We start from the raw sequence: 24,499 nt of genomic DNA, 5'->3' as shown, positions 1-24,499 counted from the left end.
CCTACTGAAACCCAAATCTGTCCACTCCTCCTCATCTACACTCCCCTATTATGCTAAGTTCTTTCTCAAAATCACTAATTTTGTACTTTTCCACTTTTTGCCCCTGCCAATATAATTCTACAAAGAATGGTCTTTAAAAAAATTTATGTATCATGTCATTTTCCTGATCAAGGCTCTCCAAAGATTTCCTATTACACTTAGAACAAAATCCAAACCCTGGTGTGGCTTACAGAACATCATGTCATCTGAGCCTGCATACCTTTCTGACCTCTTGATACCATACCACCCCAGGCCTACTGGCCTTTTTTTCGTTTCTAAAAAACACTCTTTTCTCCTCATTTTAGAGTCCTCCCACTTGTTATTCCCTCTGCCTGTAATGCTTTTCCCTTTATTTCTTTGCATGACTGATCCCTTTTTGTCATTCAGACTTCCTCTTACCCCTTCTCAAAGAGGCCTTCCATGGCCACCCAACCAAAGCAACCAATCAGTCACAAACACATAACCCTACTTATTTCTTTACAGACACATCATTACCTGGTATTTTTCTTATTTCTGTCTCTCCAACAAGCACATAAACTAACAGTTCCTATGCTTAATATATGGTAAACTTTTTTTTTTAATGTGAAAGGAAAGTGGTTTCAATATGGTATATTAAATGCCTCAGGAGCCCTACAGAGGGAAAGATTCACTTTGCCTGGCAGAAAAGTTATCACAGGAAATAACAAATAAGCTGGATCTTAACCATGTTTATTACATAGACTAGGGTAAGAGGAGTAAGTGGGTAGAGGAGAGGGAGGAGAGAGAGACTTGGGAGAAGAAACTGTATGAAAAGAGGGGAAGCAAGGGCATGGAATGTTCAGGGGTAATCAGTACCTCACTGAAGGCAATATGAAAAGCTGTGGCCTGAGAATAAAGGCAACAGAAAGGTTAAGGTCAGAATATCAAAAGTCTTACAAACCATGCCAGAGAGCTTATATTTTATCCAGGAGCCCACAGAAAATCATAGGATTTTTGATCAGATAGGATTTAAGTGTTAGAAATAAAACTCTGACAGCAATATGCAAGAATACAGGAATCTCAAATTCCTGAGGTCTCTAAGTTAAAAACAAATCAGAACAAAACACCAAAGTAACATAAATACCACCATGTCTGTTCGAATGGTTTTTATTAGCCTATCAGCATTATTTCTGCATATTATTTACATAAAGTTTGTCATTTTAATCAGGCAAATAAAATTTTAATGTTTGTTTGAATTTTTGCCTACTAAACATACCTGGGTAATAAACTTTTTTCCCATCAGTCTTGTATACAACCATTGTGATAAATTCTCGATTATTTGCAAAATCATCCTGAAAGTACAAAGAATCCAATATAGTTAGGAAAATGGGCTCAAAATGCTCTTAGTAGGAAAAAAATTCTAATTTTAATAGCATTTCAGCTACTTAGTGCTGTAAAAACTGTTTTTCTGAATTAAACTCATTTCAATGGATCACCACATTGTATAAAATAATACATTAGATAAGACTCTGAGGCTATTAAGATTATGGTTATGGTTTACAGAATCAGGCCTAATGATTTAACATCTTCAAACCCCCTTCAGAGTATTTTAATGATAGTATTCTTAAGACCTACATAATCAAGCTCAAAACCCTGACAAGCATAAACTCACATTCTTCTTCAAGATTTTAAGTATATAAATTTCCTTAGAGGCAAATACACATTTATGTAATACAACACTATCTTCACGCCACCTATATAAATGAAACAGGCTGGTGACCAAATTACGTATCTTGTTCACAACGGTCTAATTATATTTTTTAAAGTTTCTGTATGGGACATGTAAGAAGGTACCTTGTCTGTTATGTGTCTACTAAGCAAAACCCAAACTGCAGCGCCCCCTTGTGGACACTGCACCTCCAGTTTGTACTGGGGGTTGTTGGCCAGACTATAGGCATCTTTCACAGGTCCTTGCTTAGCATCCCAAGTACTAAAAAAGAAAGCCAAGAAAGAAAACAGTAATTAAATTTCTCATTGAGCTAAAACAAACTATTTTTAAAAGTTTTGAGTTTCTAATACAACTAGGTTATCAGGATTTTTGTTTTATTGCTTTAATAATTTTTGGGATAACCAAAACAGCATATAAAGAAAATAACTATCACATGGCAGTCATTTGCAGGAATGACAAAAAGAATGCTAATCTTCATAAGTTAATCCTTATATTTTACGTGATAAAAGTGGAGACTACTATAAAGCATATTCTGAAATATGCAAAAAAGTTACCTATGAATACATGTTGATTCTTTAAAAAGACCTGGATTCCAGCTCAAATAAATCACATCATAATACTGGCAGAGATCATCCCATGAAATCCAAAATATTCCTGAAAATTAGATGCCTGTTAATCCATACAATATCTTAATGACAAATGACTTCAATCAGTTAATACATTTCATATTACTAAAGCATGTTAAAGATCGAATGGTATCAAAATTGAAAAGATGTATTTACCATTGTCTATTTTCTGAGCTGTTCGAGGATTAAAGTTTAAATATTTTTGTAACTCTGGGGTCCAGTTTTTTACATCATTTTCACTGTATCTTCCTTTCCAACGTAAATGACTCCAAGGATTTTTCAGCTGGATAAATCGCAGCCCCTATTAAGAAAAAAAAAAAAAAAGTTGCAAAACAGTTTTACCAAATTTTTATTAGTTGTATCATGCATTTTCTAAGAGAGTTTGCATTTTGAATACTGATCAATACTTTTCCTTCCACATCAACTTACAATATTCTTTAATCAATATTTTCACTACATATCTGATGCCTACCTATTCCCAAGAGCTGTCCATATGGTAGTCACTACCCACAGGTGGTAATTAAAATTAAAAATTTTTAAATAAAAAAATAAAAATCAGTTCCTTAGTCACACTAGCCACATTTCAAGTGTTCAAGGACCATGTATAGCTAGCTATTGGCTTATGCACTGCACAATGAACACTTCCATCATAGTAGGAAGTTCTTTTTGACAGTGCTGCCTTAGAGCACCACGAATTTCCCACCCTTTCAAAGCCTACTCTGCTCTGGCCCCACTTTATTTTCCAGTACTCATACCCTTGGCTCTAATTTAGTCTTTTCTCTCATCATTCCCACAAATAATCCTTATTTACCCATGCTGTCCCCCTTTCCTGGAAAGCCCTCTCTCATCCACCCTCCTCCCTTAAGATCCTTTCAGATACTCCTTAGCTTTTTTCTCCACTGATTCTCTCAATGAAGACTGCAGCAGTGAAGAAGAGAAAAAAACATGGACTTTGGAGTCAGAAAGAAATGGGACCAAATGCCAGCTCTATTAATTAGCTTTATAGACCTCTGGTGGGTCATTTACTCTCTGATCATTTGTTTACTCACACATAAAATGAAGATTATAATGTCTCCTAGAACCTGTTTTGAAGATTAAATAAATTAACATATCCAAAATATGCAAAATATTTAGTAATTAGTAATGGTCTTCTTTGAATTACTACTTCTTCTCTAAACTTTGTAACATTAATATTCTATATTACTTTAGTTTAAAACAATTAATATTCTATCTTGCTTCCTACTTGTGCAAATGCATGAGTTTTTCTCCCCAATGAGACTGTAAACTTGAAATGGTAACACTACTGTCCTTTTTCAGAAGTCTTGACTGAGTTTATAAAACAGACTGTTAAGGTTATGTTAAGTAAGTGCTCAACAAATACTGGGTGTGTCTACAGAACTCATTACTTGAACTCAGAAAATCAAAAGAGCCTGTAAATCCAAAAGAGTGTTTGTCTTATTTTAAGCAGTCAAATTAGGAAATTGTATTCATTTTCTAATGATGTCAAACTATTTGGGGGACATTTTTGAAAGATACAGTCCTCAGCTATTTTAAATGTAGCAAATCATGGCCTGGGAAAGATGTGATATCTGGGGACATTCATTTCTCTCAGGAATCTTCAAATTCCTTTTCTCAATTTCTTCTTACCACTTGTCCACTCTTGCCCCTGCCACAGAGATATTTAACCCCCCCCCCATAAAACCTAGCTCTACATAAGTAGGATATCTGCCTCCTGATCCCAGGGTCCTGGGATGAGTCTGGCATTGGGTTCCATGCTCAGCAGGGAGCCTGTTTTTCCCTCTGCCCCTCCCCCTGCTCATGCTCTCTTTTTCTCTCTCTGAAATAAATAAAACCTTTTCTTTTTAAAAGATTTCATTTATTTGACAGAGAGAGACACAGTAAGAGAGGGAACACAAGCAGGGGGAGTGGGAGAGGGAGAAGCAGGCTTCCCGCTGATCAGGGAGCCTGATGTGGGGCTCAATCCCAGGACCCTAGGATCATGACCTGAGCTGAAGGAAGACGCTTAATGACTGAGCCACCCACGCGCCCCAATAAATAAAACCTTAAAAAAAAAGTATATTCAGAACCCTAACACTTTTTAAAGAAGGGATATAAAGGAGAGATAATTGCTAAGCTCTTTTGGGGCAGGTCCCAGTCATCACTGACATTTTAAGGACGCTAAGAAGCAGCTGTAGATTTTGTTTGGAGACCCTGCAATTCAGAGGCCCTGAGTAGGGGAAAAAAAATGTTAAGACTAAAAAAGGATCTCGTTTATGATAAAACATTCCATTTTCAAAATTATTTCCAAGGGGGAGCAAATGAAAAGACTTGGACAGATTCAAAAATCCCTTGGTAAGACATGTTGGACTTAGAGACAGCAGCTTGAAACTGAGATGTAGCTTCACAATAGACTATGGAACATAACCTCAAGGACACAACAAAATGACCCAAAGGACTACTGAGACAAAAGTGCAAAGATATTAAAATACTCAAGCTGGTTAGAGACAAACAAAAAGGAAACATTTGTATTAATAAAATCTTATTAAGTGAAGAAATTCACAAACGTAGAAGATTGGCAATAGCTTTTGTCTAAGATTGGGTCTATCTGCACAACAGAGGTTCTAGAGATAAGTGCCTAGTGAGATAAATATTTTTAGAAATATTTTAAAATTCAAGTCAGGACTAAGGAACTGTCTCAAAATACAGACAGCAAAACTAAGATAAAAATGATGAACTAAACTAAAACGGCTGCTACCTGAAATTCTTTACTGACATTCAGCAAGTTTTTAAATGTTTTGTTTTCATATCAAACCACAGGTGCCTATTTCACTCATAAGTTATTTGTCTGGTTTCCTTTAAGCAATCACAACAAACAGACTTATTATTCAAAGTAAATGACACAATCTTCACAGAAAATTTCTTCAAATTCAAGCTTACTTCTATACTGACTTTCATTATCTAAATTTAATTGTCTTGTTATTACCTCACTGTTGATCACCTACCAGGATTTTTTTTAATTAACATTTTTTTTTGAAGACTTTATTTGTCAAAGAAAGAGAGAGCACAAGCACAAGCAGGGGGAGGGGCAGAGGGAAAGGGAGAAGCACGTTCCCTGCTGAGCAAGGAGCCTGATGTGGGACTCAATCCCAGGACCCGAGCTGAAGGCAGGTGCTTAACTGACTGAGCCACCCAGGCATCCTGATCACCTACAAGGATGTTTTAACAATAAAATAACATACACATAGTATTAAATAACAGCAAATGTTATGGCCAATGTTTTGACTCATGTTTGTGGAACACTCTAAAACACATTTCTACACCAAGCACAAATCTCTCAACTTAATCAATTTCATGTATGTTTTTATTTTTTTTTTTGCTTTAGGTAATCAATTTTTATGCTTTTAAAGGAAAACACTTTATTTTATACACAATGGTTAGGGATATAGTAGTGGCTGATTTAGAAAGCCTTGAGACTAGATAAATTGATGTTGCAGCAGGTCCCTACAAAGGCTTTCATACTTCATATAATTCCACATGCCATATAAGAAAATCAATCTAATACACAGCAGAACACTGTCATTGTTGATCGATCACTACTTCCTGCTGCAAGTTTAAGCAGGGGATAGTGAACACATGGCTAGTTAAACTTTCCAGTGACTACACAGCTTAGGTACTCTCTATCATCAGGGATAAAGAATCCTCCCTTAACAATCTCTGTACTTTCTAATCCATAGAACAGATCTTTTTTTCATTTAAAAAGAGGTAATCAATAAACCCAAGAAGTAATAAAGTCAACTATTTCAACATTTGAGCAGAGAAAGAATCTGAAATGTCTGAGAGCATGTGAGGGCTGCTAGGAAGAGAAACATTTGCAAATCCATTGGCATATTTCTTATTCATAGATAGTCCCCTTTTTTTGTCCTTTCGTAAATATTTACTGAATGTCTACCATGCTCTAGAGTCTAATGCTATGACTACCCCCAACATCAGCAAATAGCTCAGAACCTAGAGGGCTATGTGTTTACCTCAACAAATTTTGAGACAAATTTAATGACTTTAAAGAGGCAAAAGGCATTTCTGTTTTGTCATCAATCTCTGCTATCACTGCCATTACATTCCCATCTTTTTATTTCATAATTTCTAATGGTCGAGGTCAAATTATTTAATGTAATAGGTAGAATGATTTTTTTTTCTTTTTTAAGAAGATTTTATTTATTTATTTGATAGACAGAGATCACTAGTAGGCAGAGAGGCAGGCAGAGAGAGAGGAAGGGAAGCAGGCTCCCTGCAGAGAGCCTGATGTGGGGCTTGATCCCAGGACCCTGGGGTCATGACCTGAGCCGAAGGCAGAGGCTTTAACCCACTGAGCCACCCAGGTACCCCAAGAATTCTGTATCTTATTTTAAAATAAGTTTTAGATGTTAATTTATAAATAATCTTAATTTTCTTTTCTTATATATTTCCAGGTCTGTATTTCAATTCTGACTAAAACACACACACATTCGAATTAGTTTTCCTTTTCTATGTTTCACTAGCTCTTTATCTGTTTTCTTGGTATTTTCTTCAGCCCAGTTTATTCATTTGTTTCTTCCCGTGGGCTAAAGCAGACTGTGACAGGTTTCTCTTCACAGAAACCATAAAGTAGGAATGATCCAGTAACCAAAAAACAATCCTAAAAACCAGATTCCTGTATCATACATAGTATCTCCAATATTCTATACTTTCTTTACTCTGTCTCTTCAATTTCTTCATTACCCTTATCTTTTGTGATTTGCCTAGATGCTTAGTTTTTCCCAACTTCTCCTGTCTAGTGATTGTTGCTACCACTTTTTATTTATTCATTCTTACATTTAAATATACATTCTTCCACCTACCATTGCCAGTTCACTTAAGTTAAAACTATCATTTGATTTATAGAAAACATCAACCATTCCACAACTTGCACATAACAGAGTCCCAAGCAAAATCTCCAGTCCTAACTGGAACTCTAAGATTGAACAATTAGTTATCAGTTGACACCACCATCTGAATATCTATTAATCACCTCAAATTCAAAGTGGGCAAAACAAAACTCTCAGCAGCTCTAACTTCATTCTTCCTTATTAACTATGATACACTGCAAAACCTAAGTGTTATTTCTCTTTACTTTCACTGAATTTACCAGCAAGTCCTGGCAACTTTACTTCTAAAAATAACTCAAATCTGTCTATTTATCTCTATTGCAATTGCAGGTAGAATGATTTTTAAGACTTCATCTGAACCTTGATGTGTCAGTATTCAAAAGCTATTATACTATTGATGAGCACTGAGTATTGTATGTAAGTGATGAATCACTGAATTCTACTCTAGAAACTAATATTGCACTGTACGTTAACTACCTAAAATTTAAATTAAACAAACAAAAAAGGGCCTATTACACTATTTGGGATCCTTGCAATGTCTTACAATCAGGTATGAGAAAGAAGAAAAATATGTAAAGCACAACCTTGAACTCTCTAATATCCAAAACAGCATATGCATGTGTGGGAACCAGGCCCCACTTCTCTCCTTCAGCTTCAGTCATCATTCCAGTTGATGCAGTGATGAGGACATCCCCTTTGTGAAACCTGGAATGACCCCAATAGACAAATAACTAAAAGAAAATGTCATATTATAACATCAGATCACACTATCTTTCCTTCAGTCTAATAGTTTACATGAAAATTTCCACAAATTTGACATCTTTTCTAAAATGGGATATTCCCAACACTCCTTAGAGAACAAGAACTACGTTTCTTTTCACAACATATCAGATAAATTATTACACTGTCCCACCCTTCTCCAGTTTTAGAAAATTATAAGGTAGAAACTTACCAGTGAAGGAAAGCAAATGCTAAATTTTCAAATGATTTACAAATAAAGTTGAAGATGTCAAATACACTTTGTCAAATCTTTGAAATTTTCTAATTTCACTACTGAATATGTATTACTGCACAATCTTCCCATCTCTACCTATGGATTATTCATTGAAGGCTTAAAAGCTATCTTCCTCTTTATATTTTCATACTTCTCTTTTTCTACTTTCCCTCAAAGTAAGTACTTAAGAAGTATGAAACAATCTGCCTATATGACATATTCCAGATTCAAATGTTTTGGATTATTTATAATCTGGATTAATTGTCACTATCACTGAGGATGACTGAGGGCTGGCCATAGCAAGTACATAAAGTGAAGTCCATTTTCAAAACACAATTTCCTGGGGGTACCTAGCTGACTCAGTTGGTGGAGCACGTGACTCTTGATCTGGGGGTCATGGAGTTTGAGGCCCAAGTTAAGTGTAGATTATTTAAACAAACAAACAAAAACAAAAATGAAAACAAATAAAACCAGAATTTCCCTAAATAACTAAAAATGCAGCCTCTGTATTATCTCTTCTAAGGCATGAATTTTTAAAAACTGCCTCTTTTACTATCAAAGAGAGAGAAAATGTTTACCTTTGATAAAGCATTCGGAAAGAATTATCCTTACTGAAAGTCTGGCTATCTGAATGCATAGCAATCCTTTCTGGTATCCACCCAGTCAGTGCATGAAGATCAATATTCTGCAACATAAACACATTTTCAGGACTGTCAATATTGTTTCCAAGCTCTTTAATAAATCCCCATGGTAGCTATTAAATATCATCGATTGTTTCCGACCAGTAATATATTTCTTATTTAACTCAAATTCCTACCCAGATTTAAGCACAAGTTTATTCCTTATAATCTCTGTTGTTTTTCCTGAACGCAACAACTGTCCTACTGGTAAAAACAATGAAAACTAAAAACTAAAAACATGTTACAGATAAAAGCTGCTTTAATAATGCACTGACAGTCATTCACCATTTAGTGAGTTCTTAGGATAGCCACTTTAATAAAGTCTTACATATATTCTCATTCTTTCTCTCTCTACGCTACACTGGGTAAATTAAAAGGCACTGAATTAGAAACTAAACTATAAACATATTTGAAGAACAGAACAATTGAGCATGTAGGCCAAGAAGACCTTGTATAGACCATACATTAAGTATGTATTAAGTATGACCTACACATTCTTTGCCTAGCATTATAAGAACCAGGAGTGTGAAGAAAGCCTGGTACTAGGTGGGAAACTAATCAGCTATGAAGGATGGATAACGTGCACACATTACTTCATTTAATCTTTCCAACTCTGAAAGGTGGGTATTATTCTCATATTACAGATAAGCAAAGATGCTAGGAATGGTTACATACCTTTTCTAAGGCCACAGGCTGGTTAGTGTCCTAATTCAAAGTTATACTAATCTAATTTCTGGCATAAGCTCAGTCTACCTCATCCAACTAAAGGACACTGGCACACACCTTGATTTTGTAGGTTAAGCAGTGTTAAGACTGGGAAAAACTAAAAAAACAAACTCCTTGAACCTGAATTTATAATCCAAAGAACACACATAAGGATGACAATATGACATATCCCTTTGATCTGAAGAGACTTCTTTGAAAAGGTATGCTGTATCTAATTGGTCTTGTATCTCAACATGACAGCAGACTTACATTTTAGGCTTCCCTGAATCCTTTAAAAATGCAGTATCCTTGTGAAAGAAAATAGTTTTCCTTAATAAGGTGATTGATTAACATTTTTCAGAGGTTCAGACTCCGTTTCATTTTGCTTTAAATAAAAATATCATCTATAATCTCTCAAATTTAAAATAGTCATATTAGATAGCATAAGTCTGTGTCTGGATCCTCCTGATACTTACCGAATTGGATCCTGGGAAATCATATCCTCCCATGACCTTCATATATGCTTTTTCTATGAGAGAAACCCATAATTCACTTTTGTTGTTAGAATAAGAACAAAGCAATTCTCCCTTATGATCAACAGGTAATTGATCATCAATGATCACCTGGAGAAAGAGAACATTAATTTCCTTAGGTGGTACAAAATATCTTAAAACCCTTTCTATCAAGGAAAAAAAAAAACCCTTTCAAATAAATGAAATAAAAGACATAATATGCCCATTATTAAAGTAATGATAGTTTCATATTTCTAGAATCTGCTCAATTTATAAAAATTATAAAATTATAAAAAATGTCTTTATTCCATTTTATAGGCTAACCTCCCTGTCATGTGATAACCTTGAGCCAACTGGTTAAATGGATCTATATCATCAAAATTATTACAGATTCTAGAAATGTACATTTTATCTAAAGTAATTATTAAAGGGCCTCACTATTAAGGTAAATAATATTACTACATGTAATTTTAACCTAAACCTGCAAAAAGACTCATGTTATGTACAGTTGTAAACGTAAAACATTATGGCCAAAAGATATATTTAAGTAATACAGGAAGTGATCACCACAAAGATACAGTTTCTAAGTCACAATAGAAAGTGATTTGGGAAATGAGAATAGGAAAAATTCTGATCTAACACTAACAAGAGGATTATGCAACTACATTTTCAAAGATTCTTTAAACAATGGGTTAAAGACTACAGAAAAAATCATTCTCAGTGATTCTGCTTAATTTTTAAGTAATCATCTAGAGCAGCGGTTCTCACAGGGTTTTCTTAGCAGCACCGGCATCATCTGGGAACTTGTCAGAAATGCAAATTGTGGCCCCACCCCACAAACTGAGGGGTGCAGGATGCAATTTGTGTTTAATTAAGCCCTCCATGTGATTTTATACATACCAAAATTTGAGTGTTACTGAGCCACTGAGCAACTTCTCAGACTGAAAGCATCAGGGGATTTGTTTAAATATAGATTCTGATTCAGTAGGTTCAGGAAGGCGTTAAATTTTGCAATTCTAACAAGTTCTCAGATAAGTGCTAATGTTGTTCCATGGACCTGAGTAGACAAGAGCTAGAGAATCCCAACAATGCCAGGCCATTACATAAGTTCATAGTTCTTAAAGAAAGCAGTGTAATTTCAGACTGTGTATATATTTCACAAAAGAAAACATAATTTGAAAGATTTCTTAGGTTTGAGGTTATGACTATATATATAAACTCTTGTGACCTTATAGTTTGCCCAATTTCCTTTCCCTTTTAATCAATTAAGAACTATCAGATTAAAGTTTAAGCATTAGTAATCATTAGCTCAATGTTACTTTTTGAAACTTTCTATAAATTTCCCAAAATCATTTTTAATAAGACTTTAACTTTTATTTTTAATTATTAACATACGATGTTACTGGTAGCAATATGCATAACACCAGACTCAAACTCTTTTTAAAGGTTACACAAATAACATTTCTTAATGATTCTACTCAATATTCAAAGGTGGGGAAGGAGAGAGAGAAGGGGTTGGGGTGGGGAGAGGTATTATTCACCTTTCTTGGGACACCATTGAGGTGAAGTTTTACCATATACTTTCCACATGGATTGTATTCTGGCTCACCATCCTTATTCTGAGGGTAAATTATGCTTTTGTAAGGAAAATAAATATTGAAATACCAAATTAATATTCAATATAAACTACTATGCAGGATATTATATTTTCTTTAGACATATGCTATTGTCTTGGCAATTTTATAAAAACAAACTATTTTTCTGTGATAGGCTTAGGAAAAGAATTTCACCCTAATCAAAGTGCTTATTTAATATAAAGAAAATATCTTATGAGATCATAGAGCAGGGCACAAATTTCACAATACTCTGAAAAATACTAAGTTTTTAATTATAAACTCTAAGAAATTTTCTAATAAGTGGATATATTTTATGCCAGTTGAAATAATCTTCTCTCACTGGCTCAAGAAGAGACCATTTCAATTAACAAGAACTAAGGCAATTAACTGCAACTCTGACAAGAGATAAAGTTAACACAATTCTGATAAAGCTACACAAAATTATCTAGTAAGACATTTTTATCAGTATCAATTATTTTTACACTATATATTATGTACTTATATAATCTATTTATCCAAGATGGCAAATAGCTTAAAACTAAGGTCTGTATTTAATTTATCTTTGTGATCTCAGGATTAACACAAAAACCACTAAGGAAAAGATGCATGAAATATTATAATGCTTAATTTGTATAATAAATGATCTTTAGCTAATAAAACTAAAAAATTGAGAGGAAAAACTATTTCAGTAACATTTCAGCACATTCTAAAGCAGTTTTAGCCAAAAGAAATATTTTCTATTTTCCAGGTGCCATATTAAAAGTTAAAAAGGTGACATTTTAATATATTTTATTTAACCAAACTTATCCAAAATATTATTTCAGTGTGTAATCACTATAAAAATTTGAGGTATCTTACAATTTTATATTTTTTTGGGCTTAGTTTTCAAAATCTGATGCATTTTACATTTACAGCTCATTTTGATTCAGACTAGCCCTTTTTAAGTATACTATATCCACATGAGGCTAGTGGCTACCATATAGCATAATATAATTATAAATATGATATGATTTTACTTTGACCAATTTTATTTCAAAACATACCTATTTCATATATATTAACACATGTATATACATTCTTAAGACTACTTTATGAAATCTTTCCACATTCACAAGTCATCTGTTTAACATATAGGGCCACAATATTCTTAAGTGATATGCCTTCTTCACCTTCTATGCAGATAAAACCAAAGCTGTTAACTTCTAGTCAAGAAACAATTATAGGAAAAGGGCTAAAGGGACAAATACAAAATTTTACCTGGTAATCAACTTCTTATTAAATCGTCTTTCATAAGCTGCACTGATAGCGAGTGATGCCACAAAGGAACAATCTGATACTATTGTCTGTTAATAAGAATGCGTTAATTAATTAATTAATTCATGCAATTTCAACATTACAACAATATTTAAGCACTACACCTATGCCGCCGACTTTTTATACTGACTTAATTGCTGCTGGAATACCAAAATGAACAGAAAATCTATATTGCAAACTCATATTTTCTTCAAATAAATTCCAGAAAAATTGAATAAAATACTTCAATAAAGTTAATTTAGAATAAATATGATGTATTTCTTACATGGATAAAAGCATACTCACTGAACCCACAAGTTTTTAACGATAATTTAAAGGCATTTTTAAAAAAGTTTATTCTAATATGACCAACTAAACTGAATATGCACATCAAAAGATTCTTGAATCATAGTATTTCAGGACCATTACTTTAAAATTTTTTTAGGATTGTATTTACTTATTAGAGAGAGACAGTGAGCACAAGCAGGGCTGGGGGGTGGGCAGAAAACTTCCCAGACTTCCTCTGGGAGGGGCAGAGGAAGAAACAGACTCCCCACTGAGCAGGGACCCCAAAGTGATCCCAGGACCCTGAGATCATGACCTGAGCGGAAGGCAGATGCTTAACTGATGAGCCACCCAGGTACCCCAGGACCATTATTTTTATACTAACTGGAAGACATCTGTACATCAATGCAAAACTTAACTGAATAAAGTTTGCAATAAAGCCATATTGTTGTTACACCATTGAAGTTTTTTGAATAAGCTTAATATCTTTCTTTTTAAAAAATATCTGTTTCTCGGGGTGCCTGGGTGGCTCAGTGGGTTAAGCCTCCGACTCTTGATTTCAGCTCAGGTCATGAGACCAAGCCCCGTCTTGGGCTCCATGCTCAGCATGGAGTCTGCAAGAAATACTCTCTCCCCCATCCCTCCCTCTCCTCTCCCACTTGTGTTCGCTCTCTCCCAAATAAAATCTTTAAAAAAAAACTATTCTCTTATTAAGGTAAGGCTAAGATCCTCAACTTTCTCATCTGCAAAAATATACTGATAAAAAGGGTCTATATAAAAATCTGCAATTCCTCAAATCAGTTATTCATACTCATTATCTCAGTATGCAAAGTGTGCAGAATTTTTCCAATTATACTAATGCATCTTGATACATAATAAAAACTAAGAAAACCCCCAAATCTATATTCAAATTACTTCAAAATGTTAGCTTTCATATAAAAGCATATAAAATGTTTACCTGCTTTATGCTAAAACTGGACACAGTATAAATCATTGTAGGATTGTTGGTGAGGTCTTCTGGTCGTACCCATTTGGAAAATGTAGCTTTTTGTTTAGGTGATAATGGTAGCTTGCCCCATCTATCACTGAGGTAATAATAAAAATTAAATACTACTACTACTAAAATTAATCTTTAAAAATGACACAAAACAAAATTAAATTTCCTAGAGATTTATTCATTTATTTTTTTGGTATAATGATCATAGCTGTTGTATCATCCTAAAATAATGCTCTGGTAAAATCTGGCTCTTTACACTTCACCATGAATCCAGTCAATGTGCTCATTCTTCTCAATTAGAAAAATATAAATTTATTACTGCAAACAGGAAAGAAACTTAAATTCACTCATATTTATTTTAAGAATATACTTTAAAAGTTTACATTAGCATATTTAAGAAATTCAGTTTCAGTAAAATGGAACCATTAACAATAATAAAAGCTGATTCAATTCAAAAGGACCTAGGAAGCTATAGATCCTTATGATGGGTCTTGATAAACTCTTTTCTGCAAGGCTAATACTGAGAGTAGCTAATTGCTGATTAATAACCATGTGCCAGATATCATGCTAAAGTATTTTATATACACTGTTCATTTAAACTTAAAGACAACTCCATTAAAGCAAATATTTCTGGAAAAGGCTTAAAAGTGATTTAATAACTTGCCAAGATCACATAGCCAAAAAGTGGCAGAACTGGCATTTGAATCCAGGTCTAGGGTGCCAGATCCACCATTCTTATCCATTACCCTCTGACTGTGTATTGGGAATATGCTGTGTGGTATTTCTCGAAGACGGATATATAGCACAAGATAAAAAACATCTACCTTTCCTCAAACCTCTTCTAGAACAAGGGTAATAGTTTTGAGATTTTATAAGATTTCTAGGGTAATACAAAGTTTATGACAAGCAAACTGAAGCAAATATAACATTTTTAAAAATTTTATTTATTTATTTGACAGAGAGAGATCACAAGTAGACAGAGAGGCAGGTGGCCAGGGCTGGGGGGAGGGGGAGCAGGCTCCCTGCTGAGCAGAGAGCCTGATGCTGGGCTCCATCCCAGGACCCTGAGATCATGACCTGAGCTGAAGGCAGAGGTTTAATCCACTGAGCTACCCAGGTGCCCCTATAATATGGTTTTTAAAAAAAATACAGACACTAGGAGAAAGGTGGTTTTGTGGTCAGGTGTTATCTACAAACTCCTACACATTGTTTTCTTCATTAGAGGACATCTGTAAATGTTTAATAAACCAAGATTTATGTAAATTTCTTAGACTATTATATATAACACTTCTCAAACTTTCTGATGATCATTTCATAGAACCACTAGTGTTCTGGTGTCATTTTGGTACCTGTTTAGGAACAGTAGCTGACTAAATAGAAAGTAAGTTGAATGAATTCACAAGAATTTAAATTTTAAAAAATTTTAGAGAAATCATATATAAAGTCAATTCAAATCTATAATTATATTATTAACCTGCTGTATAAGAATACAGATTCTTTAATATCTATTCTCTCAAAAGTCACCACTAAGTTATCAAATTCAGTGTTTTCTTATAACTTTAAAGATATTCAAAATATTTTATAAATATAATTTATATTCACTTTAGGATTTAAAAATAAATGACCCAAATAGAAAAAAAAAAAGGTTTAAAAATTACTCAATCTTTCTCACCAAAGATTCATAAATTGTGGAGTCCTTTTTTATCAGTCTGTTACCTTTGAGTTTTGAAATATTTACTGTTACTTTTTCTTCTGATTATTCTACTGTAAAATAATCTAGAAAAACAAGAATGGAAAAATCTTGCTAGAGTAATCTAGTATTTATTCTTGATTTTTCTCCAAATTTACTTAATTCAGCAAGTACTTACTGAGTACCTACTAGGTGCCAGACACTGCACTATGCACTGGAGCATAATTAAAACAGACATGTTCTATGTCCTTATGAAACATAATCCAGTGTGGAGGACTGGCACTAAGTAATCTTATATAAAACATATAAAATTCCAATTGTCACCAGTGCTATGCCTAAATTAAAGGAGTTTGCATGGCATCGTATTTTACTGTTTGATTATATTGTAAGCATTTTCCCACGTTATTCAATTTCTCAAAAACTCGATTGTTCATGGCAGTATAGTATTATTCTTATAGGTGTTTTGCTGTACGAGCACTAAAAACACGATTTATCTTAATTTATTATACAAAGGTTAGAACTACAAGTTTATATCCCTACTTGGATATAACCATTCAAGAATGTATTATTCTAATACATTCACACTTTCACAATTACAATATTGTAATTTTACAATTACAATTGTAATACACTGTAAATACAATTGTATTGTAAATACAATTACAATACATATTGTAGTATTACAATATTGATGACTACCTTCTATATATAAATCTTTGACTACATCTACGAACATTTTTTCAAATTGGTCTCCTGAAGTGAAATTATTGGTCAAAGGGATAAACTTTTTGTTTGCTTGTTTGTTTAAACATTTTTTCTTTCATTTCTTGTATTTATAGATAAATAGAAAAAATGATGTATAGATAAATAGAAAAAAATGACACATCAGATATTTACAGTGGTTGTCTCCAGATAGCCAAACTGGGAGATTTTAACTTTTTTTTTTTTATAGATTTTATTTATTTATTTGACAGAGAGAAAGAGATCACAAGTAGGCAGAGAGGCAGGTAGAGAGAGAGGGGGAAGCAGGCACTCTCCGCTGAGCAGAGAGCCTGATGTGGGGCTTGATCCCAAGACCCTGAGATCATGACCTGAGCCGAAGGGAGAGGCTTAACCCACTGAGCCACCCAGGCGCTCCTTAACTTTTTAAAATATTTCAAAACTTTTGCAATGAGCATGTTCTATTTATTAGAAAAAAATCAGAGTAGATATTACATACCAATTGTATAAAAGGCTCTGTAAAGAACAAAAGGGAAAAGTATCTGAAATGTACAAACTTTGTAATATAATTTAGAATTTAACAAGATAATTATTTCTCTAAGTTAACACTTATAACAATATAACAAGTACTACTAAGTGCTTTATATATTTTTTTAAAGATTTCATTTATTTATTTAACAGAGATCACAAGTAGACCGGGGGGTGGGGGGAGGGAAGCAGTCTCCCTGCTGAGCAGAGAGCCCGATGTGGGGCTCAATCCCAGGACCCCAGGATCATGACCTGAGCTGAAGGCAGAGGCTTTAACCCACTGAGCTACCCAGGTGCCCCTAACTGCTTTATATTTTATTAGTTAATTTAATAGCATTAACACCATGAGGTAGATTGTATTCTTATTTTAAAATCTGAGACAGATTTAATAACTTGCCCAGCATCATACAGCTTACAAAACTGGACAGTTCAGCTCTAGAATCTGTGCCCTTAGTATTGATCAATGCTACTGAGCTCCTCTGATATAAAAATTTCTTAGACTCCAATCAGTGACTAGCACATCATTGCCTGGGTGAAAAAAATTAGGTTGACAACTCACTGGCTAGATGTCCAATTTTTGCTCATCTAAGAATAGCAAAACAATAGAAAATGGGAAAGCAGCTCTTTTGTTCTTTACAGAGCCTTTTATACAATTGGTATGTAATAAATATCAACTCTGAATTTTTTCTAATAAATAGAACATGCTCACTGCAAAAGTTTTGAAATATTTTAAAAAGTTAATCACCCAGTTTTGCTATCTAGAGACAACCACTGTAAATATCTGATAGGTACCTTTACATCATTTTTTCTATTTATCTATAAACATAAGAAATGAAATAAAAATAAACATATAACATCCAAATTTTCTTAGATTTACTATATTGAAAGCATTTTCCCTACATCTTTCAAAGATGTTTTTATTTGTAGCATACACACTTACTATAATAATATAGATGTGCCTTTATTCATTCTCATACTGTTGGCTATTTAGTTTGTTTCATTCATTCATTTCATTCATTGATGAATGCCCTTATTATATTATGCACATCTTTAGTCAAATTTTTATTTCCTTAGAATTAGTAGATGCTGGGAGTCATGAACCAAGTAACATTTTTAAGGCTCTTTTTTTCCACCCAAAGATTTTACTTATTTATTTGACAGAGATCACAAGTAGGCAGAGAGGCAGGCAGAGAGAGAGGGAGAAGCAGGCTCCATGCTGAGCAGAGAGCCCGATGCAGGGCTGGATCCTAGGACCCTGGGATCATGACCTGAGCCGAAGGTAGAGGCTTAACCCACTGAGTCACCCAGGCACCCCCATTTTTAAGGCTCTTAACACAAGTTGCCACTGTCCTGGAAGGCTGTGCTAACCAACATTTTTCTTAATTAACCCTTTTCTGAACTAGACTTTTTAAAGTAAATAATGACACCGTTATCATTCTATTCCACTTTTCCATTCAATTCTTTCTTTACTGACTTTGCTGTTGTGATTCAAATACCGATTCAACAAATATTTACTTTGTGCCAGGTACTGTGCTAGCTAGTGTAATGGTAGGCAAAAGAGGATCCATATGTGCCCACTACCAGGCAAATGACCACACAGATACTCTTGCTATGTTGCCTTACGTTTTTCCCATAGCTGTACCTCTCTTCCAAACTCTTTTATTACAAATTTTGATTTCAAGGCTATGAGCTAAATTGGATTTCAGAGTATGGAAAAACTACTGAAAAATTAGAATCATCTTGGAAGTAAAAAGTACAATAGTGCTTACTTACCAGAAAGGCATTGGATAGGCAAAACGTTCCCTCAGATCAATACTCATGAAAGGAACATATTCTATACCATTTATTTTTGATGTTGTCCTATAAAATACAAGGAAAAAAACCTAAAGTAAATATCTAAGTTTACCTTAACTACCAATCTTATCTGAAATTTATATGACAAAGTATGGCACTATAATAACATTGACAATCTCATGTTGTTGATATCTTTATTTGAATAAAATTTTCACAAAATTAGTTGAATACCAAAAAATAAACAACTCAATTCAATTCAGTAAGACTTAGTCTCAAGGCTTACATCCTTTACAACTAAACTATGGTCTCAAGATAAGCTTGTACTATAGGTATTGAGAGTATCCTTGACACCAAGACACAAAATGAATTCTATCCTAAGCTCAAAGGGAGAAAGCAATTGCTTTAGTTACTTTGGGATTTAAAAAAACATGACAATTACAATTCTGAAAAATATGTTCTTCCTATTTTCTGGTTATGAAAATGAGGAATGTGTAGTGCAAGAAGGAAGCTATAGCCACATGACAAATTAAAGAAATGTGGCTTATAGTAGCTTTGCATGTTTTACATGTATGTTCAGTAGTATGTATCAACTATTTCCTTCTGTTTCTTTCCCTCATTTTATTTAGAAGTAGTTACAGGGTAGTTTCACGATTTAGCCTTTAGGTAACAATATTCAGTGAGACTGTGACTGACTTTGAGAACTAATTAATACAGTGAGCAACAGATACAATGACTGTGTATCCTTATTTTTGAGAGGATGAGAACTTTTCACCTGTATGAAGGATAGGTGAATTCTGTTAGGTAGAAATATTATTGTTTTGTTGCAGCATGAAATTCAAATGTGTGTAGAAAGGAGCACATGGATGCTAAGTAGCCTCAGTGTTAGACTGGTACTGTCTCTGAGCTCCAAAACCTACCCGTCTTTGCCTTGCTGTGTGTTGTGGGGGGTTCATATGCAATTTCTCCAGGCAAAATGAGACACATTAGAAGAATTAAAATCTTCAGTAGGAAAAAAAAAATGCCTTCAGGTGACTGCTACAAACGAAGGAACCCTTTCAGCACAATTTTAGAAAATTGAAAGTGAGCAACTACATGACTTGCACAGCACTAAGCAGCTTGGATCTCCTCCAACTGAAGAGCAGCCACACTGGCTCAGAGATACATCCCATCTACGCTGGCTCAGAATGCAATCAAGAGGATTTCCTCCTCTTTGTTGTCTGCATTTATAATATACCCTGAGGCTGCTTCTAGACCCTGAGTTAGCAAATTTTTTTTATAAAGGACCAGACAGACAGTACATTGCTTTGGCTTTGCAATGAGGTCTTTGTCACCTATTCTTCTGTTTTTTGTTTTCTTTTTTATAATCCTTTAAAGAAATGTAAAAACTAGTCAAAACTTTAGGCTTCCCTTTGCTGACCCAGGCCTACACTATTTCAAGGTTAATAGTTTTCTCCCCGTCAGGGCTCTGGTTACCAGCTACAGAGATGATTATTGGTCCACCATAGCTCTGTTCTGCTGCTTGAACTTTAGTGTTCAATTTTAAAGTATGCCAGAATTTTTAGGAAAACACATGTCTGGTAGAAATGCTAATATTAAAATATACCATAACACATTTTAACTATTTCACATTAAGGCTATATGACAATATAATTTTTAATTTCATAATAAAAGCACAACACACTATGTAACAAGGATATGATTACAACTCAGCAAACCTAATGAAAATAAAATTGCCTGCACTGACTACGTTAACAAAATTATTCATTACAATGAATCATAAAATTATTTACCTGAGAACTTCTATTTCTTCTGCTGTATATCTCTGTCCTTGTGCATCACATGACTGTGAACTTATAAAGGGTTGAGGTCTTTCCAGGAAAGGACTAGTCCCTAGAGGAAAATGTGCTCTCGTTGGAGCTGGCTTTGGTTTGATATTTGTTGACTTGATTTTGCATAACGGTTTTGTTAAAGGCTCACTCAATGCTTCTGCTCTGTAACAGAAAGAGGTACAGAAAAACTGTTCTAGTTTTTCTTCTCACATTTAAGCTTTCCAGAAAATAAAACTTATTTCAAGAACCAGTCAAGCACTCCTAATGTAAAATTAGTATAGAAGATTCATACATATCAATCAGCAGTTCACTTCTTAAGCTACTTCCAAAAATAAGTATTTCACAACTGATCTACAGTAATTGATAATATTGCTGCTAACATTAATTCAGCACAAACTGCATGCCAGGAACTATGCAAGGTAAGGGGATACAAGAAAGTATAAAATGCAATCTCTGCTCTTAAGGTGTTCACAGTTTTGAGGGGGGAAGAAAGACAACTGCATCTAAAGTGACAGATGCCAGATGTGAGTGACCATACAGGCAGATGGTATTAACTTAATGACCAAGAAAAGAGAGTCAGGGGAGGTTATTCTGAATCTATGTTTGAGCTGCAGAGAAGTCCATCTGGGGAGTAAGGGAGCATTCTAAGTAGAGAAGAGCATGTGCAGAAGTATGAAACAGCATAGTGAGTTAAGATAACTTAAAAAAAAATGGATGAAGGCCCTATGAAAAGTACAAACAAGAGGCAGAAGGAGAGGAGACCAGGGGAAAAAGTTGATCATGGAATGTCTCACATGATATTCAAGGGGGTTTTGGCTTTGTTTTGTCAAGGGTTCAGTGAGCTAAAAAACACAAGTTCTTAACTTGAGGTCCACATATGAGCTCCAGGAATCTTGTGAACACTTTTGAAATTACATAAAATGCACCCAAAAGGAATTTTATGTACATTTCTCCTAGAAAGATGACCCATAATTTTGAACAGACCCTCAGAGGAGCCAATGACTGACCCACCCCTCTGTGTTAAGTAAGGATGCACTAAGAGGCTACTGGATGGGCTATCCACATAGGTAATAAACATCACCTCTGAATCTGGCTAGTGAAAAAAGTGAAAATGGACATGATAACTATGTGTCAAGTGCCCATATCCTCATGAATCTGGAGAGACAAACTAAATGTTAGATGACAATGAAAAGTAAGGATGACTGTTAAACCTCAATTTAAAAAAAAAAAGGACTAGAGATGGTACAGTTACCTTGTCAGACCCTCAAAAGGAGGTAATTTTATTAATTCACACTATAACTAAAAATGCAATTTCCATCTTTTTCCTTCATATGTAACACCCCTTACGAGGTGTAATTCTCTTGTGCAAATCTGTTCATTCTCAAATACCTACTGAACACATACGGTATGTCTGGCACTCTGCTAGGTGGTTACAGCATTGACCAAAAGAGACAAACTTCTCTGCACTCACAGTTTACACGGAGGGTTGGGGGTTCAAAGGGACACAGACATTAATAACAAACATGATAAACTGGTAACTTTCATATACCTTAGAAAGTGGTTAAGAGCTTTGGGAAAGAATATTTATTAGAATGGATTAATAGAAGGAAACTATTAATAGAAGGAAACTACTGGAGGAGATTCCATTTTAAATAAAATGTTTAGGGTAGGCTTTTTTGAAAAGTTGACGATTTGACCAAAGAGTTGAAGGAGCTACATACACTGTATAGTTTGGAGTATGTGAATGGTTAAAGGCCAGCTCACTCTCAATTTCTCTACTTTTAATAGTAGCTCTGGAAGGCTTTCTGGAAGTTCTCCCCAGAAATCTGGTATTACACAACAGAAGGAAGTCTTCCACTTCAAATATAATCATTGCTTTACACATAGCAAAAACTAAATAAAACAGATCTTGGCTGATCTGTTATTTCTTGAGTTTAAAATAGGGAGCCAGAGAGGAATAAATTCACCCAGAGGAAGAAGGTAGACTTACTCTAGATCTCAGCTTGGAGATGGAGGTTTGTCACTATGAACTCTATGACATATTTAGAGAAATCTGTCAAATTTAAGTAACACAGTACACTGCTATCCATGAATAAGAACTTGAGTGACCAAAACTCACCTATCTAGTGCCTGTCGAGCCAACTGTTTCAGTTTATTTTGCAGAGTTTTATCAGCAGTTTCATAAGACTTAAGAGAAAGAGAGACAGACATTCTGAAGCATAATTCTTTTCTTTGCTTGATCCATATTTCTAACAAAAAACTTATAATGCAATGTATTTCTTCAAATAATGAGAGAATAAACAAAGATGACAATTTGTTTTCATCTTTAAAGGTATATTTAAAATAGTGTTGAAAACTTGTCATTGAGGTAAACCTGAAGACCACTTCATGTGATAAATGAACTACAATTTTAAGAACATGGTGTGATGGAAAAGCTGAGCAGCAGAAAACTGAGGAGACTAGCACTTACCACAAAAACTCAGGCCAGATGGTTGAACAAAAAGGTAGTCCTCTGACAATACTGAGAACACCACTCTCTATCATTCCACCTCACATTCCTGTCAAATGCACTGCTCTTATGCACTAGATGCCCCTAAACTTAGCTGTTCCAACCAGGGTCCTCAGGAAGCAGTAAAAGCCACTCAGCACATAGATTTCACACTGCAAATGAATAAAGCTCTCCCAAACCACTACCTTGTTTTTTTTTTTCCCCACTACCTTATTTTTAAATGTAAGAAATTTTTTAAAAAGGGGAAGGTTTATTCTAAATTCATAGATTTGTGATGAATTCCTCCTGTGATAATTTTAGGTATATGGGTTTAAACAGGTTAAAAAAAATAATACAATATAAATAAATAATAATATAATATAAATAAATAATATAAATAATACAATATAAATAAAATATATATAAATAAAAATATAATAAAAAAAAACCCACTGCCTAATGACTCAATATTACTACTGTTAATTTTTTAAGGGATTAAGATCCATCATTAGTTTTCTATTCATCATCTTTTAATGAAGAGTAACTTATATTTATGATACGATAATTATTTTTCTTTAAGGAACTGTTAAATAAAATTCACTAGTAAGAGAAATTTCTTAGCATAATTCCACCAAATTTAACTATTAGCTATACATACGGTTTTCAGACAGAGATCTACGGCTTCAGTATACAATTCTATAGCATCTTCAACATTCCCTTTTTCATCTTCATCAAAAGCTTGCGTAACAAGGAAATGAGCACGTTCTAAGTCCAACTGATGTTTTGATTTCAAAGGATCAGCACTCTTTGACTGAACTAGGATGGAAGAAAGCCATATAGATATTAACTATATATGTATTTTTATACCCAGGAAACAAGACACAATTTTAATACATTTAAGACGCTCTTTATAAAAACTTCGTAATTCTTAAAAAATGACTCTCTCCTTTCAATCTGAATTTTAAGGCCTAAAAAAGAGTCCCCACTTGTTCAACTCATCACATAATGCACATAAGAGACCAAAATACCAAAAATGTATTATTAATTTTAAAAAAATTAATTAATCAATTAAAACATTTCCCCTGAATTTCTTTCTCCTTACCAGCACTTTCTTC

The 24,499-nt window shown here is 34.1% G+C and overlaps 1 protein-coding gene across 2 annotated transcripts in view; it reads right to left on the bottom strand.

Annotated features, from left to right (window-relative positions):
• The window catches only part of CAPN7 (calpain 7), a 43,177-nt gene that overhangs the window by 10,621 nt on the left and 8,057 nt on the right, over nucleotides 1–24,499 (bottom strand). Inside the window, exons 3-16 of one of the 2 annotated variants that reach the window (XM_047737285.1) lie at nucleotides 24,043–24,200; nucleotides 23,016–23,083; nucleotides 20,858–21,058; nucleotides 19,047–19,133; nucleotides 14,297–14,423; nucleotides 13,018–13,103; nucleotides 11,686–11,779; nucleotides 10,109–10,255; nucleotides 8,826–8,932; nucleotides 7,838–7,958; nucleotides 2,509–2,653; nucleotides 2,281–2,380; nucleotides 1,852–1,987; nucleotides 1,274–1,349 (exon numbers count right to left, since the gene is read on the bottom strand). In XM_047737285.1, the coding sequence (XP_047593241.1) occupies nucleotides 1,274–1,349; nucleotides 1,852–1,987; nucleotides 2,281–2,380; nucleotides 2,509–2,653; nucleotides 7,838–7,958; nucleotides 8,826–8,932; nucleotides 10,109–10,255; nucleotides 11,686–11,779; nucleotides 13,018–13,103; nucleotides 14,297–14,423; nucleotides 19,047–19,133; nucleotides 20,858–21,058; nucleotides 23,016–23,083; nucleotides 24,043–24,200 (1,653 nt within the window). The remainder of the gene's footprint in view (nucleotides 1–1,273; nucleotides 1,350–1,851; nucleotides 1,988–2,280; nucleotides 2,381–2,508; nucleotides 2,654–7,837; nucleotides 7,959–8,825; nucleotides 8,933–10,108; nucleotides 10,256–11,685; nucleotides 11,780–13,017; nucleotides 13,104–14,296; nucleotides 14,424–19,046; nucleotides 19,134–20,857; nucleotides 21,059–23,015; nucleotides 23,084–24,042; nucleotides 24,201–24,499) is intronic. The other variant, XM_047737292.1, reaches the window with a different exon arrangement.

The sequence above is a fragment of the Lutra lutra genome, chromosome 1 (genome assembly GCF_902655055.1).
Source record: "Lutra lutra chromosome 1, mLutLut1.2, whole genome shotgun sequence".
Classification (NCBI taxonomy): Eukaryota; Metazoa; Chordata; class Mammalia; order Carnivora; family Mustelidae; genus Lutra; species Lutra lutra.
The sequence above is the reverse complement of the archived record's forward strand: the minus strand, read 5'-3'. Positions and strand labels throughout refer to the sequence as shown.